General features: G+C 41.6%; 1 protein-coding gene across 2 annotated transcripts in view; it reads right to left on the bottom strand.

Moving 5' to 3' along the window:
• Positions 1–16,902, bottom strand: part of LOC126259447 (transcriptional adapter 2B-like) — a 130,233-nt gene that overhangs the window by 65,046 nt on the left and 48,285 nt on the right. The window contains exons 8-10 of one of the 2 annotated variants that reach the window (XR_007546510.1): positions 11,098–11,308; positions 6,814–6,849; positions 510–672 (exon numbers count right to left, since the gene is read on the bottom strand). Coding sequence is in view for 1 of the 2 variants with exons in the window: in XM_049956265.1 (XP_049812222.1) it covers positions 510–672; positions 6,814–6,854; positions 11,098–11,308 (415 nt within the window). In the remaining variant the exon portion in view is untranslated. Of the gene's footprint in view, positions 1–509; positions 673–6,813; positions 6,855–11,097; positions 11,309–16,902 lie in introns of both variants that reach the window. The other variant, XM_049956265.1, reaches the window with a different exon arrangement.

Below are 16,902 nucleotides of genomic sequence, written 5' to 3' on the forward strand. Positions count from 1 at the left end.
TAACATGCTTCACAAGAGACTGTTTCTCCAAGTAAAGTTACATGTTATCTGCTCAAAACATATAATATTCAGAAGTCAATATTTGTTTCTCATTTTTCTATCAGACAATACTACTATTTGATGTATAAGCACCTCAACTGTTATATCATTAAGTAATTCATAGTCTATTCGAGAATTTACAGACAATGTCATGTTCATTTGCATACTACGACAACTGTCACATCTCTGATAGCATTTTGAATGTTACCAAAAATTATATGTAATCTTCAGTTTCAATGCTTCATGAATATTGGTTCTAGGAAGATTTTAACACCACTATACTATCTCAGTTACCGGAGTGTGGTAATTGTACGTAAAAATAACATTAAGTGCATTTCTACATACGGAGTTGACATTGTTACTGTATTGTTAAAAGCATAAATTTGGGAACATATGATCTCAAAGCATAAGAGAATGTAATCAAAGTAACAGCAGCAGTAACAAAGGCTAGATAAATAGGTTTGTATTACCTTAACTTCATGAGGTGTCAGGAGATGGTATTCTGGCAGGGTGGAGATCTCCTCTGGTGTCATCGTCTCCACCCCATCTCCACTGCTATCGTGGCTGGGACTTCTGCTGCTTCTGCAGGTGGACCTTTCTTCGATAGAAGATGAGGCGTCGTCGTTTCTTTCTCTGATAAATAATTTATGTATCCCATTTAAGTCACATGTCTCTCTACGGTGAAAACATGACAATGACATAATAAATCAGCAACATAAAACAAAATGCAAATATTGGTGCCTACACTCAATACATAACTAGATATGATATTAAACTGTTTTTCGTCCTCTGTGTCATTATGGATTCATATTAATATGAAGAGAACATCTGTACCAGTGATGGGACATATTCTGCATGTTAAACGAATATAACACTACTGAATTACTACTGAAAACAGAAAACTGCAAAACCTAATGCACAACAGTTTATATATAACATTAATTTAATCCCTGAAACAATAGGTTTCATACCTGTGCGACAAGTTGCTGCCCAGAAGAAACAAAAATAATAATAACAATAATAATAATAACAATAATAATAACAATAATAAATCTGTGATATCATATACACTGTTTTATTGTTAATGAAGAAACTGCCATTTTTTCTGAGGATATTATCATAACCAGAATCCTTATTAGACTTTCAATATTTTTTTATACAAGTACCTTCATCAAAGTTTACAGTGGTGACAAGTTTTATACAATAATCAATTATGAAGACAGAAAAGAAAACACAAAATAACTAGCTTATTAAAGAACTAAAATATGCTCTTTTATCACTTAAGAAAAACACATTATAATTATTAGTTTCTAGGAATTAATTGCAATTTAGCTAAGTTTATACTATGCTCTTATATTTGTTTAGTGCCACAATACCAGCTGTAGGTGGTAATTTATTGAAAAAAATTATGCTTAAGTGCTTGTAGTTATTATGGACTATAGCAAGTCTTGCGGAAGGCAAATCCAACAAGTGACTGTGTACATGCACATCATAATTCATGTTGAATTTTTCCAAATTTTCTCTAGTAGAGATTAAAAATTTATATATATACAGGCTTGGCACTGTTAGAATGCCAAGACATTTAAACAAGTTTCTACTGGGCTCTCTGCCAAGAACAGGGCCTTGGGCATTTCTCTTTTTTATTGGGAGTATCATGGACTCTCTTATTTGCATATAAAAGCTGTAAACCAGGTTGTTCCAATACTGCCCTATGGGGCCAGGGCAGCCACAGGTGCCCACCAAGGCTACTTGCCAGATGGCCCTATTGCATGCATTCTGCACATGTGTGACCTGCTTGGCCACCTCTACCCACCTGCTCTTAGTCAGTGCAATAAAACTGCAGAATCAAGCGAGGTGCCGCAGTGGTTAGCACACTGGACTTGCATTCAGGACGACGACGGTTAACACCCACGTCCGGCTGTCCTGATTTAGGTAGTCCATAATTTCTCTAAATAGCTTTACGCAAATACCGGGATGGTTCCTTTGACAGAGCACAGCCGATTTCCTTCCCTTTCCTTCCCTAATCCAATGGGACCAATGACCTCTCTGTTTGGTCCCCTTCCCAAAATCAACCAACCAACAACTGCAAATACTATGGCCTGATGCAAAACTGCCTGTGTGTCAACTGTTTGCCCCTCTGCCTTTTGTAACTCATTGCTTGAATAAGATTTGAATAAATGGCATGATTTATCTTCCACACCCTAGGAGTCCAACTTTTAGATAATCATATTGTATGAGACTGAGTCAGATCCTTTGCTCAAATCAAAAAATGTTCCAAACACAGTATACTTGTTTCATACCCTTCATAAACACTCTTCACCAAAGTTCCAACTGCTTCTACAGTTGACTGGTGAGACCTGAATCTGAACTGCTTTTCACTTAAAAATCCATTGTTTTCAAAACAGCTATACATCTTTCTACGCATGCAATTTTCTATCATCATAAATATGATTAGTACCTTTGAAATTGAGTGTTTTATCACCTTTTGTATACATAGACAATGTAACTGCGAGTTTAAGACTTTTAAGGAAATTTCATCATTGAATTCTTTGACAGTGAGAGAAGTGATATTTTGATTTCCTTTGCTATACACTTTATGATGTAATTACTGAACGTAAATTGTCTTTTGTTTTAGAATTGGTTAGTTTGTTTGTGAATGTAATTTAATGTGATTAGGGGCCAAGTAAATTTCTCACATCTTGTCTGTTTCGCATGAGTGACCCAGGCTTCTACATCTAACGCAGAATTATTATGTGGAGTGATGGTACTGCCACTATTTACAAAACATTCTTTGAAAGTATCACAGTCAACAAGGATACAGATTTCTTTATCAAAATTAATAATTTCCCTTTTAATAACACTCCAGGCTGCATTGCACTTATATTTAGAATTTAAATATAGTCATCATTTGCACTGAACTTCACAATTTTGATTTGGAATCTATACAGTTTTTTCATGTTTTTATGTACTTATCCTTGTCCCGACCACTTTTATGTAACCTACTTTTCACAATGATTAGTAGGGTCCTGAGTTTCTTAAGTTGTAATGAGTACCATTTGTTTTCATGATATTGCACCTAACTGGTGAATGAAGTTCAGCCCTTTACTTCTTTATACTAAAGATATGTGTAACTACAATGAGCATTCATATGGCTGTCATAATGAAAATTATTGCATAGCTTACTGGATGATTTGATAATGAGCATGAACTTGAAACTAGTCTGTCAAATAACAAAGGAAATTGTTATCTGATAGTTCTCTGCAACTTGTGTAATTTCATTAGGCGGAATAGTTGCTGACGTCATGCCTTCCAGAATTCTGGAAATCAGACAACTTTTTGATTGACCCCTTGTACTTATAACCGTAGACTACTGCACATACAAGAACTGGATCATAAAAACTTGCTAATCCCTTGCAACAAATTTCAAACATAATGTCTGAAAGTAAAAACAAACTTTTAATAAAGGCAGTCTCATATAATTCAGAGAAGATTTCCTCACAAATGGAGCAGGTAATGTTTGAAAGGACTTTTGTGAGAATTTGCACCATTACCATTAATCACCTATGTTTCTGTGAAGCAGATGGAACATTAGTGACTGATTCACCAAAAGAAAGTCTGCCTTAAAAAAAGTAACAGTAGATGTACTTTGAAATCAGAGAAGAAATTCCTGAAACTCAATACATTGTTAACCGAGTTCCAGGAACCTGTACAACAGGACTGGAAAAAACCACTGCATAAGAAATACAACTGCAAAAGAAGTACAGCAAGGTGGGTCTGAACTACTGCAAAAATTCTTCCACTTTGTTGCTGCCTAAAAACATATTTTGCAGATCTCCTAAACTGATAAAAATTGACATACCACTCGACAGTTATACAATGCTAGTTTAAGGAAGGTTGGCAACTGCAAAATAGATGTGGGGCTGAAGAGGATGTACCAGAATAAATATAGCCTCAACAGACATTGAGAGCACCTGGGGCTGAGGATCAACATACCATATGATTTTCTATATAAAAAAAAATACACTAAACAATGACTTTAAGAGTCCTGATGATGTTTGTTCTGGCTCCCTTACAACTTCTTTCTTCTTTTTAATGTTGTTAGGGAAATCTCACACAAATTCTTTTGTTCATTTTTGTGATGAGCACATATTTTGTTAGCTTAATTGTGTACTTTCTAAATGTGTGTAGTATTCTCACTGGATGATTATGCAACATGCATCTGATTTTCTCCAATGAATTATTTAATGCTACAGCTAAAATGTGAATGGTGTATGCATTTAGTAAGAGCAACTTTAACAGTGCAAAATTTATAACTATCCCTAGTGTAATTAAGTCTTGAGTTTTGGAATGTGTACACACTCTCATGTGAAGATGATGCGAGGAAGTCAGAGCATACAACATAAGGCTCTTATTTGCAATGCACAATGTTGAAGTAAATAAAGTGCTCTTTCCAAAAGTGAATGTTAAATCACAGTAAAACCACTGATTAGTAATAAATCAAATTTGAACTCTAAATATGGACAGATTACTGTAATTCTTCCATCAGTGAGGTATGTTATGGTCTTAGTATTCAGTAATTTAGTATGAAGGAAAATTCTAGAGTTAATAAGAAGACTATATATCTAATACATCAGACACACACAACTACAATATCTAAAGACATATTACACATACATATTTCAAAGCATTTCAAAACACGTACTGATGCGTGGCAAGACACAATCCTCCTGCCATTTTTGTATAGATTATAGACAAAACTACGGAGAATATGAAAAAGAAATAAATGATTACACACAGTAAATTCTTGATGTAAAAATCAAGGTGAACTGCTAGCTTTAAAAAATGCTTTATCTAGTGATCTAGTAAGCATTTATACATTAAGAATAAAAGTAGAGAAACTATAGAGCAGCTGCAATATTAATGACTAAAGCGGATGACTACATTTAGTACAAGAAAACCTATTACATTGAAAATTTACGTCAGAATTGCAGGAAAGCTCTGCTTGAGATGGTGTATATAATGATTTCGCAATTATCCATTTTCTCTACCTTAGTTCCCCATCAGGGTTGGATGGTGCAAAGAATTTACGATGAGCCATAGCATTCCAAGTGACACAGACAATAACATGGACTAAAACAACAGAAAATTGTGATGTTACAAGAAAGTTATCCCACTAGCAGTTTTGTATGCATCAGAAGCCATAGCCATTATTGGTCAAACTAATTTTGCACCAAATAACAAGAATGGAAAATTGTTAGGTAAATGTATGGTTTCACATAACAAAGTGAAATTTGACTCAATGGAAAACTAGCACCTGCATACATATCCAACAAGTTACCACATGGTACCACTACTAGTCATTTCTTTCCTGTTCCACTCGCAAATAGAGCAGCAGAAAAAACGACTATTCGTACGCCTTCGTCAGAGCCCTCCTTTCTCTATCTTCATGGTCCTAATGTAAAATGGATGTCGGTGGCAGCAGAATCGTTCTGCAGTTAGCTTCAAATGCTGGTTGTATAAATGTCCTCAACAGTGTCCCACGAAAAGAACATCATTTTCTCTTCAGGGATTCCCATTTGAGTTCACAAAGCATTTCCATAATGCTCGAATGTTGATTGAACCTATCGATAACAAATCTAGCAGCCCAGTTCTGAATTACTTCACTGTCTTCTTTTAATCCTACCTGGTGGCAATCCCACACTTGAGCAGTGTTCGAGAAAGGGTCACTTTAGAGTTCTATGCAAAGTCTCCTTGACAGATGAATCACACTTTCCTAAAATTGTCCCAATAAATCGAAGCCGACTGACTATTCACCTTCTGTGCTACACCATTTTGTGTTTGTTCTACTTAATATCACTTTGCAAATCTTACGCCTAAATATTTAATTAATGTGACTGTCAAGCACCAGCCTACTAATGCTGTAGTTGAACATTATGGGATATTTGCCCTACTCATCTCCATTAACTTACATTTTTCCACATTTAGAGCAAGCTGCCATTTATCACACCAACTAGAAATTTTGTCTAAGTCATATAGTATCCTCCTACAACTATTCAACAATGACACCTTCTGGTACACAGCAGTGCATCAGCACCCGGCCAGAGATTGGTGCTCACGCTGTCTGTCTGATCATTTATGTACACTGAGAATAAAGGTGGTCCTATCACACTTCCTTGCATATCTCTGCACCCAAATCAACAATTCAATATACACAAGATTCTTCAGTTTTTATGGACATATTTGCATACTAAGACTCACCATTTAACATGATCATTTCAAAGACAGTGAAGATTAACTGATCAGAAGAGACCGACGAAAGAAGGTCTACAAAATATAAACATCACAAGTGACATACTAAGAAAAGGAGGTGCAGTTGAAATACTAGTAACTGATTAAGATTTCATTAAGAGACTTCAAAAGAAAACTTGTGAAAAACTGTAAGAATAAAGAAACAACACAATGAATTCATTACAATATTTTCTGGACATAAGAATGCAAAATACAAAATGTCCATTGACAATCTGCTACACCACATTTAAAATAGGAATTTTAAGAGAAAGAGTTAAAATAGCTGAAATAAAATAAAATAATTAAAGAAACACTGTGCTGCAAACGATTACCCTTCCATTTTCATGATTCCTTTAACTTTGATAGAGTTTTAATAAAACTAAAAAACGTACCATTAATACAAGTACAAAATTATAGTATACAAATTAATAATGACTTATCTCAAAAAATACAATGGTTTGAAAAAATATATAATTGTATGCTTACCTTTTTCTTGATTGCGATGAGAGGATGGACCCACTGCTGCCCTAGGTAAAAGGCAAACTGATACAATCAAAATATTTACCATTGATATAACTCAATTATGTAAGTCTACAAGTCAACAGACTCAGATCTCTGCTTGAACAATACACAAGTATCCTTAACAGGACAGATCTTTCCCCTAGCAGTTGTTAAGAATTATGAAACAGTATTTTTCATGTAAGTCATACCAGATTTTAGAAATAAAGATATGTGTGTAAGGGGTGATCAAAAAGTTTCCATCTGAGGGGGTTGCTGCAGCGTATATGCAATGAGCAACCCCAATACATCGACGTTTACCCAAGGGATTAACTTGGCATGCGCATCTTCCCAAAGTGCATATGGTAAATGCAGAAACATGAACTATGGCGACGTTATTATGAAATGCATCTAAATAGGACCAACATGCTATTATTCTTTTCTTGGTTGCCGGAGGACAAACAAGAATAGACATCCATCGGAGAATGAAGAGTATGTACAAGGCAGCATGTCTGTCAAAAACTTCTGTTGTGGGTTGGTGTGCCAAGTTCTGTGCTGCTCGCAATTCGACACAAGATGCTGGTTGATCTAAGAGGCCAGCCTCATCCATTATGGCCAAAAAGTATGAAGTTCATGATGCCCTATAGTCCTAATCTCTCCCTGTGTGTTTATCATGCCCTTGGTTCCTTAAAAATGACTTGTCGGATGAAGATAAGCTGCAGGCAGTTCTGGGCTTCTTCATGCAGTAGGACCTGGTGTTTTACCAAATGGGTACTTTGAACCTGGTGCGTTGGTTGAGTGACTGCCTCGAAGGTCACAGCAATTGTGCCTGATTGGCATACTGATTCTGGACTGTAACCTGAAATGGAAACTTTTTGAGTGTTCCTTATATAACAGCAAAATTATAATCAGTTGGGAGATAGTATATAATTCAAAAAACAATTCATGTTAGATCCAACAAAATACATAGCAGCATTTTTGAAATTTTTATAACTGGAATCCTGCCTGTTACACTCAATGGTCAAGTATGAGCTTAGGCAAAAATAAATCAGATGCCACCAACAGTAACATTGTGGCAGAATTACTACTTATAGTCTGAATTTATGACTAAGAGAACAATAATTAGAATCTTATATGACAAATTACTCTACTAAACATCCATCATTTAATTAATGGCAGGATAAAAAACCTCAAGTTTAAAAAATTTAAGTAAGTTTGCCGCTTATTTGTGAGGCAGTTAAAAATGATCATAGATTTGTATTTGTGCACTTCATTTGATAAATTATGCCGTATTATATAGTGAAATCTGGCAGTCTTTGACCAAAATATTAATCGGGTAAAATAATAATATTGACCCATTAAAATACGAGATGCCAGCAAAAGAATTGATTACCCAATTTTGCTGCGAGCATAAAAAACAGCAGACTGTGTAGGTGGAGTACTCCACACTTTGGAAAATATACAGAGGCATCCATAAAATGTTATTACTATGCAATGAAGGGAGCAGACAAAATAACCACCCCTGCAGAACATAATATTTATCTTGTCTATGTTCAAGAAACAGATTCACAATTGGTAAACCTCTAAAAACAGGCTATGCAAACTTTTCTTTTACACTGTAATTTGCAAAGTTTCAACAGGTTCCCATGAAGAAATTAAAAATATTTTGGCTCTCCTCGTTTTACTCTCGCATATCATGAATACAATGTGAAGTAACTTATAAAGCAACATTTTAATCGCTCCCAAACAGGAGACAGGAGTACCTTTCAGTGGAGCTGCAATAACAAAATTACATCACTATAAAATGCACGGTAGAGAGAAAAGATACAGACGAGAGAATTAAAAGAAGACAACAGGCTCAAGCAATACAGAGAACAAGAACAAGAGGTGTTCCAATGATGGAGATTACAAGAAGCTACCACTGAAAGAGCAGTAAAAAAGAAAGAGGAGGAATAGAGAGAGAGCAATCTAAGAGCAATTGGTTTCTACAGTGTACACAAAAATGAGCATTTTATGCTGATATCTCACTCCAGTTGAACAGGAGAGGTCTGTTTACATGTAGCTCTGTCATTTGTCATCATATTTTGTTAAGTATGGCAGATTTTTCCAACTCCATCATGGTATCATCTGTTATAAGCATTTGCTTTTACAAGGGTTATATGAAAAGTAAGGTCTGATTGGCTGCAAAATGGAAGTCACAGTGAAAATCAAAAATGTTTTACTTGCAACTGTTACCTACACCTTCCAGCTACTTCTCTACACAGTCACTGCTCTGACTTACGATTTCTGTCATAGTGTTGCACCAGCTTTCAAACACACTCATCATATAAGGCAGCTGTCTGTGCTTTCCATCAATTCTCTATGCTGGTCTTCCGTTTGTTGTCTGTCATAATGTTTTCTTTATAGCCAGCAATTCATGTGAGTAGAGATGAAAATCAAAGGGAGCCAAGTCAGAGCTGTATAGTTGGTGATAAAAAACTTTCCATTGAAAATGCTGCAAAAGCTTCTTTGTTGCCCCTGCAGTATGCAGCTGAGAATGTGTGATTGCTAAGTTATGTGGGGTTGCATGAAATCAGGCAAAATTTCTCAGCAGACACACACAGCTGGCAGGAGAGACTATTTTCTAGGCATCTTTACATGCTCGCTGTGTGCTCATAATTGAAAAGAATACTACAGAGACTGACCCACACATCTGTGCAAAGCTTCATTGGATTTTCACTGTGCTTTCCATTTCATGGCCAACCGGTTCTTACTTTCTGAATTACTCTCGTATATCTACGAGGGTCACTCCAAAAGAAATGCACATCATGTTTGTAAAAATACAGTTTCCATTCTGCATGTGTGAAAGTTTTACAGTGTGTAGATACATCCTTCCCGCTTGTTTTCAGACTTAGTTCAACCTGTTCCCGTAGGTGGCACCGTCACAGCATGTCTTCAAGATGGCTGCTACACTTGACGTTCATCAGAAGCAACGTTCTGTCACAGAATTCCTGTGCTGTGAAAACGAGACAGTGGGAAACATCCACAAGAGGTTGAAAAAGGTGTATGGAGATGCTGCTGTCGATTGCAGTACAGTTAGTCGGCAGGAAAGCAGGCTATGGGATGAAAGCGGGCACGGCAATATTGAGGATTGTCCTCGCAGAAGCAGGCCTCATACTGCACTCACTCCAGAAAATGTGCAGAGAGTTAACAAACTGGTGACTACTGACAGACACACATGTGACGACACTGAGGAAACTTCAAGCTCGACTGAGTCGTGTTCAACCACATCAGCAAAAGCAGGATGTTTTTCTGTTGCACGACAATGCACGGTCACATGTCAGTCAAAAAACCATGGAAGCGATCACAAAACTTGAATGGACAACACTGAAACAGCCTTACAGTCCTGACCTGGCTCCATTTGACTATCATTCCTTTGGGAAACTGAAAGACTCTTCGTGGAACAAGGTTTGAATATGATGACCCCCTTGTGCACGCTGCCAAACAGTGGCTCCAACAGGTTAGTCCAGAATTTTACCGTGCGGGTATACAGGCACTGGTTCCAAGATGGCGTAAGGCAGTTGAGAGGGATGGAAATTATGTGGAGAAATGAAAATATTGTTCCTACAGGATGTATCTACACACTGTAAAACTTTCAAACATGTAGAATAAAAGATGGATTAAAAAAAAAGTGTGCATTTATTTTGGAATGACCCTCGTACATATAAAACAATATTACTAAAATGGTAATACAAAAATTCATATTAAGTTAACATATAAGGAAATTTTACAACTGTAAACATGAATATAAATGCTATCAGTCATGTCAAAATATGCATCAGGATTGAAATAATACAATGAAAAAGTTAACTGTTTCACAACTATCAAGCACCATAACAAGTTTCATTTGTATTTACACCAAATTTGGAATAGCCGGCCGAAGTGGCCGTGCGGTTAAAGGCGCTGCAGCCTGGAACCGCAAGACCGCTACGGTCGCAGGTTCAAATCCTGCCTCGGGTATGGATGTTTGTGATGTCCTTAGGTTATTTAGGTTTAACTAGTTCTAAGTTCTAGGGGACTAATGACCTCAGCAGTTGAGTCCCATAGTGCTCAGAGCCATTTGAACCAAATTTGGAAATTCACAAGGCAAAAATCTGTACAAGAAACAAGAACACATCTGAAATGTGACAGCCTAGTTCAGATTTAACTTTAACATACTGACTTTTTCGATTTGTCAGACACATTGTATCTGAAAGTAAATAAGTACAGGAATAAAGTCCGTGACATGCTTACAGATCGTTTTTCCTTCCACTCCTCAAACTGTAGACGTTGCTGCTCAAAATGTGTGCACTCTTCATGCTGAGTTAAGCCATTGCGTCGGTACCTCATCAGCTCGCTGATGCGTAGTCTAAGTTCTCTCTCCCTCTGAAGGTTGTGTAGGAAGTGCTCATGTTCTTGAGCAGTATGAAACTGAGTGAAAACCCTCATACGATCCTGGAATTCCCTAGAACAATTTGACACTTTACATCAATCTATATGAAGATACACTGAATTTTAGAACATAACAATTGTACACACATTATGGGTACCATCTATCTAGCTGCCTACAACTGTATTGTCTTATACCTGTGCAGATAATCGCAATGCATTAAAATGTATAAATTCAGATAGCTAAATGCTGCCATTTATCATTGCAGTTTCACGTTACATCTATTTAGTCTTCACAGAATGTTACCACGCCCAAGAGAATCATTAATTACGTCTTAGTGAGGAATTAGGTTGGTTGGTTGGATAGTGGGATTGAAGGGACCAGACTGCTAGGGCCAGCGGTTCCCTTTTCCAAAACCTTCGAACACACACAAAGAATAAAAACAAACAATGGAGATGACAAGAGACGACACAGGACAAGAAAGACTCAAACATAGACCAGACAAAAGGAATTAAAATCACACAGAGTATGACAGTGGTTGGCCGACCATAGAGACAAAAAAGGAAAAGCCAACCACCAAGAAACACACTAAAAAACTCAGTCTAAAGTCATAGGCCAAAGGTCAGACTCAACACAAAATAAAGACAAAAGACTTAGATCAAGTGATAAAAGCCCCCTCCACGAATAAAACTCAAAACTAAGCCTGCAATGGCAGTGTCATCCATTAAAAGTGCAGGGAGCATATCAGGCAGCGCAAACGTCTGCCTGAGCGCAGTTAAAAGGGGACAGGCCAACAAAATGTGGACCACCGTCAAAGCGGATCCGCAGCGACATAGAGGTGGGTCCTCACGGGGCAATAAGTGGCTGTGCATCATCTGGGTGTGCCCAATGCGCAGCCTGCAGAGGACAACAGACTCCTTGTGAGAGACCCGCATGGAGGAGCGCCATGCACCGGTAGCCTCCTTGATGACCCGAAGTTTGTTGGGTGAAGGCAGGGAGCACCAGTCTTCACCCCAGGTGCGAAGTAACTTCTGCCGCAAAACGGATCTGAGGTCATTCTCCAAAAAGACCAACTGATAAGGCTGGTGCACCGGCAGCCTGCTTGGCCAGCATGTCAACATGTTCATTTCCTGGGATGATGACATGACCGGGTGTCCACACAAAGACCAAAGAGTGGCAGCAACGGGGAAGAGTATGGAACAACTCCTGGATAGCCATCACCAGACGAGAGCGGGGGAAACACTGGTCGATAGCTCGTAAACCGCTCAGGGAGTCGCTACAGATAACGAAGGACTCACCTGAGCAGGAGTGGATATACTCTAGGGCACAAAAGATGGTGACCAGCTCAGCAGTGAAAATGCTGCAGTCAGCCGGTAATGAGTGTTGTTCGTAATGGTCCCCTAGAGTGAGAGCATAACCGACACGACCAGCAACCATCGAACCGTCAATGTAAACAACACCAGAACCCCGATACGTGGCAAGGGTAGAAAGAAAGCGGGGGCGGAAGGCCTCAGGAGGGACTGAGTCCTTCGGGCCCTGTGCCAATTCAAGCCGAAGGCGTGGGTGGGGCACACACCAAGGGAGTGTACGCAGAGGGGCCCGGTAAGGAGGTGGAAGAGGGAAAACCCCAAGCCGGAGAGAAGCTCTCTGACATGGACCGCGATCGTACAGCCCAACCGGGGCTGACGTTCTGGGAGATAGACGACCGACTGAGGGAACAGGAGATGATAATTAGGATGCCCGGGTAAGCTACAAACGTGTGTAGCATAAGCAACCAGTAAACGTTGGCGCCCTAACCGCAGCGGAGGGACACCTGCCTCCACAAGTATGCTATTCACAGGGCTGGTCGGGAAAGCTCCAGTGGCAAGTCGGATCCTGCTGTGAAGGATGGGGTCAGCACCTGCAAAGCAGAAAGGGATGCTGAACCATAAGTCAGGCTCCCATAATCCAGACAGGACTGAATTAACGCCTGGTAGAGCTGTAAGAGGGTAGATCACTCGGCTCCCCAGCTGGTGTGGCTCAAACATCGGAGAGCATTAAGATGCCGCCAACACATCTGCTTAAGCTGCCGAATGTGAGGGAGCCAAGTCACCGGGCATCAAAAACCACACCCAAAAACCGATGGGTCTCCACCACAGCAAGAGGTCTGCCATCAAGATAAAGCCGTGGCTTAGGGTGAACAATGCGTCGCCGGCAGAAATGCATAACGCAGGTCTTGGCAGCCGAAAACTGGAAGCCTTGCACTACAGCCCAAGATTGCGCCTTGCGGAAAGCACCCTGCAGCTGACGTTCAGCAGCTGCAATGCCAATGGAGCTATAGTAGAGGCAGAAGTCATCAGCATACAAGCATACTGAGACACACGTTCCCACCGCCGCAGCAAGCCCATTAATTGCAATTAAAAACAGGCAGACACTTAAGACAGATCCCTGCGGTATCCTGTTCTCCTGAACTCATGGGGAACTATGGGATGCCGCAACTTGCACGCGGAAGGTACGATGCGACAGAAAATTTCTGTATGAATATCAGCAGCGGACCCCGAAGACCCCAACCATGAAGCCTAGAGAGGATGTGATGTCGCCATGTCGTATCATATGCCTTCCGCATGTCAAAAAAAGACAGCGACAAGGTGCTGATGGCGGGCAAAGGCCACACAGATGGCAGACTCCAGGCTCACCAGATTATCGGCGGCTGAGTGGCCCTTATGGTACCCACCTTGAGACAGGGACAGAAGGACCCAAGACTCGAGTACCCAACTCAGCCGCCGGCTCACCATGCATTCAAGCAACTTGCAAAGAACGTTGGTGAGGCTAATGGGGCAGTAGCTGTCCACCTCCAGTGGGTTCTTGCCAGGTTTTAGAACGGGGATGACAATGCTTTCCCGCCATTGCGACGGGAACTCACCCTCGACCCAGATACGGTTGTAAAGGTCTAGGAGGCGTTGTTGGCAGTCCGCCGAGAGGTGTTTGAGCATCTGACAGTGGATGCGATCTGGGCCGGGAACCGTATCAGGGCAAGCGGCTAGGGCACTTTGGAACTCCCACTCACTGAACGGAACATTGTAGGATGCAGGGTGGCACGTGTGAAATGAAAGGCTCCGACGTTCCAACCGCTCTTTCAGGGAGCGGAAGGCCAGTGGGTAATTTGTAGAAGCAGAACTCAGAGCAAAATGCTCTGCCAAGCGGTTTGCAATTATGTCGGAGTCAATACAAACTGCTCAATTCAGTGAGAGCGCAGGGACGCTGACAGGGTCCGATAGCCATAGAGGGGCCTAATCTTGGCCCAAACCTGCAATGGAGAGATACGGAGGCCAATAGTGGACACATACCTTTCCCAGCACTCCTGTTGTGTTGGTGAATGATGCGGCGGGCCCGCGCACGCAGCTGTTTAAAGGCGATGAGTTGTTCTAATGAGGGATGTCGCTTGTGACGCTAGAGCGCCCGCCGGCGATCTTTAATCGCCTCAGCGATCTCAGGCGACCACCAAGGCACAGTCCTCCACCAGGGGACCCAGTAGAACGGGGAATGGCAGATTCTGCGACAGTAACAATGCCGGTGGTGACCCGAGTGAACCACCGCATCAACGGCTTCATTGGAAAGAAGCTCAATAGTGACAACGGAGGAGAACAAGTCCCAGTCAGCCTTATTCATAGCCCATCTGCAAGGACGCCCAGAAGAGTGACGCTGTGGCAGTGACAGAAAGATCGGAAAGTGGTCACTATCATATAAGTCATCGTGCACACTCCACTGGACAGACGGTAAGAGGCTAGGGCTGCAGATCGAAAGGTTGATGACCGAGTACGTGCCATGCGCCACACTGAAATGTGTGAAGGCACCATCATTTAAAATGGAAAGGTCAAGCTGTGCCAACACACACTCAATGGTGCTGCCTCTGCCCGTTGCCACTGATCCACCTCACAGGGGGTTATGGGCATTGAAGTCGCCCAGTAACAGAAAAGGTGGCGGCAACTGGGCTATCATCGCAGCCAGGACATGCTGCGGGAGACCATCATCCAGTGTTAGTTACAGACTGCAGACAGTAACAGCCTGAGTCATCCACACCCGAACAGAAGGGCGGGGGGTCGCATCGCTGGGAACCAAGTTTCTTGAAGAGCAATGCAGAAGAAAGGGTGAAGGCTGATAAGCTGTCTGAGCTCAGCAAGATGGCAGAAGAAACCGCTACAGTTCCACTGGAGGATGACATTGTCCATGACCGAGAAAGGCATGAAGGGACTGAGGAAGCAAATTACGTTGCTGGATCACCTACTGTCACCGATGGAGTACTGACAGGAGCAACATCCATCATGTCCAAGGGACCGGCGAGATCGAGGTCCTCAGCAGACGCAAGAATCTCCACCTCATCCTCAGACGCAGAGCTTATACGTAGCGGTGGAGTAGGTGCCACCGCAGGTTCCTTGGTCTTAGGGCTCTTCAATTTCGCTTTCTCGCAGAGTTCCCTTGGTTGCCCTTGCTGGGAGGGCTTTTTGGAGTCAGTCTCCGGGACCGAAGAGGAACGCGAAGCTCAACGACCAGCGACCTGTGGCTTCTTCAGCCACTGGTGGGTGTCTGCTGTACTGCTAGTAGGAACCTGGGAAGGGAGTGACCCAAGGGATCTCTTCCGAGCAAGAGAAGCCGAAGAAGACTTACACTTCTCCGGCTTAGAAGTGGGGATTGGTGTCCCCGGTGGTTGATGGGATGCTGCTCCCGAGGTAGGTGGTGCGAGCAACAGAGAGAGAAGTGGCCCCACCATCAAGGGGGCAGGTGTGGTCCTCTGGCTCTGAGAGCTGACGGTATGTGGTGCAGCTATGGGAACTGTAGCAGCAGTGACAGTGGTGGCATAAGATGACGTCATGCGTACTGGATGAAGTTGTTCAAATTTCTGCTTAACCTCAGTGAAGGTCAATCAATCCAGGGTCTTGTATTCCATTATTTTCCGTTCCTTCTGAAGAATCTTACAGTCCGGCGAGGTAGCGGGATGGTGCTCTCTGCAGTTGACACAGATGGGAGGCAGGGCACATGGAGTATCAGGACGGGATGGACAACCACAATCACGACATATGAGGCTGGAAGCACAGCGGGAAGACATATGGCCAAACTTCCAACACTTGAAGCACCACATCGGGGGAGGGATATATGGCTTGACATCACAACGTTAGACCATCACCTTGACCTTCTCAAGTAATGTGTCACCATCGAAGGCCAAGATGAAGGCACCGGTGGCAACTTGATGATCCCTCGGACCCTGGTGGACGTGCCAGACGAAATGGCCACCTCGTCGCTCTAAGTTGGTGCACAGCTCATCATCGGACTGTAAAAGAAGATCTCTGTGGAAAATAATGCCCTGGACCATATTTAAGCTTTTATGGGGAGTGATAGTAACAGAAACATCCCCCAGCTTCATACAAGCGAGTAAGGCTCATGACTGGGCAGAGGATGCTGTTTTTATCAAGACTGACCCTGACTGCATTTTGGACAAGCCCTCCACCTCCCCGAACTTGTCCCCTAAATGCTCGACAAAGAACTGAGGCTTCACGGATACAAAGTAGTCCCCGTCAGCTCTGGTACAGACGAGATACCGGGGCGAATATATTTCACTGTCATTCATAGCCTTTCGTTCCTCCCATGGTGTGGCCAGGGAGGGTAATGATTTGGGGTCATACACATTAACTTTA

This window comes from Schistocerca nitens, chromosome 5 (genome assembly GCF_023898315.1).
Source record: "Schistocerca nitens isolate TAMUIC-IGC-003100 chromosome 5, iqSchNite1.1, whole genome shotgun sequence".
In the NCBI taxonomy this organism is placed as follows: Eukaryota; Metazoa; Arthropoda; class Insecta; order Orthoptera; family Acrididae; genus Schistocerca; species Schistocerca nitens.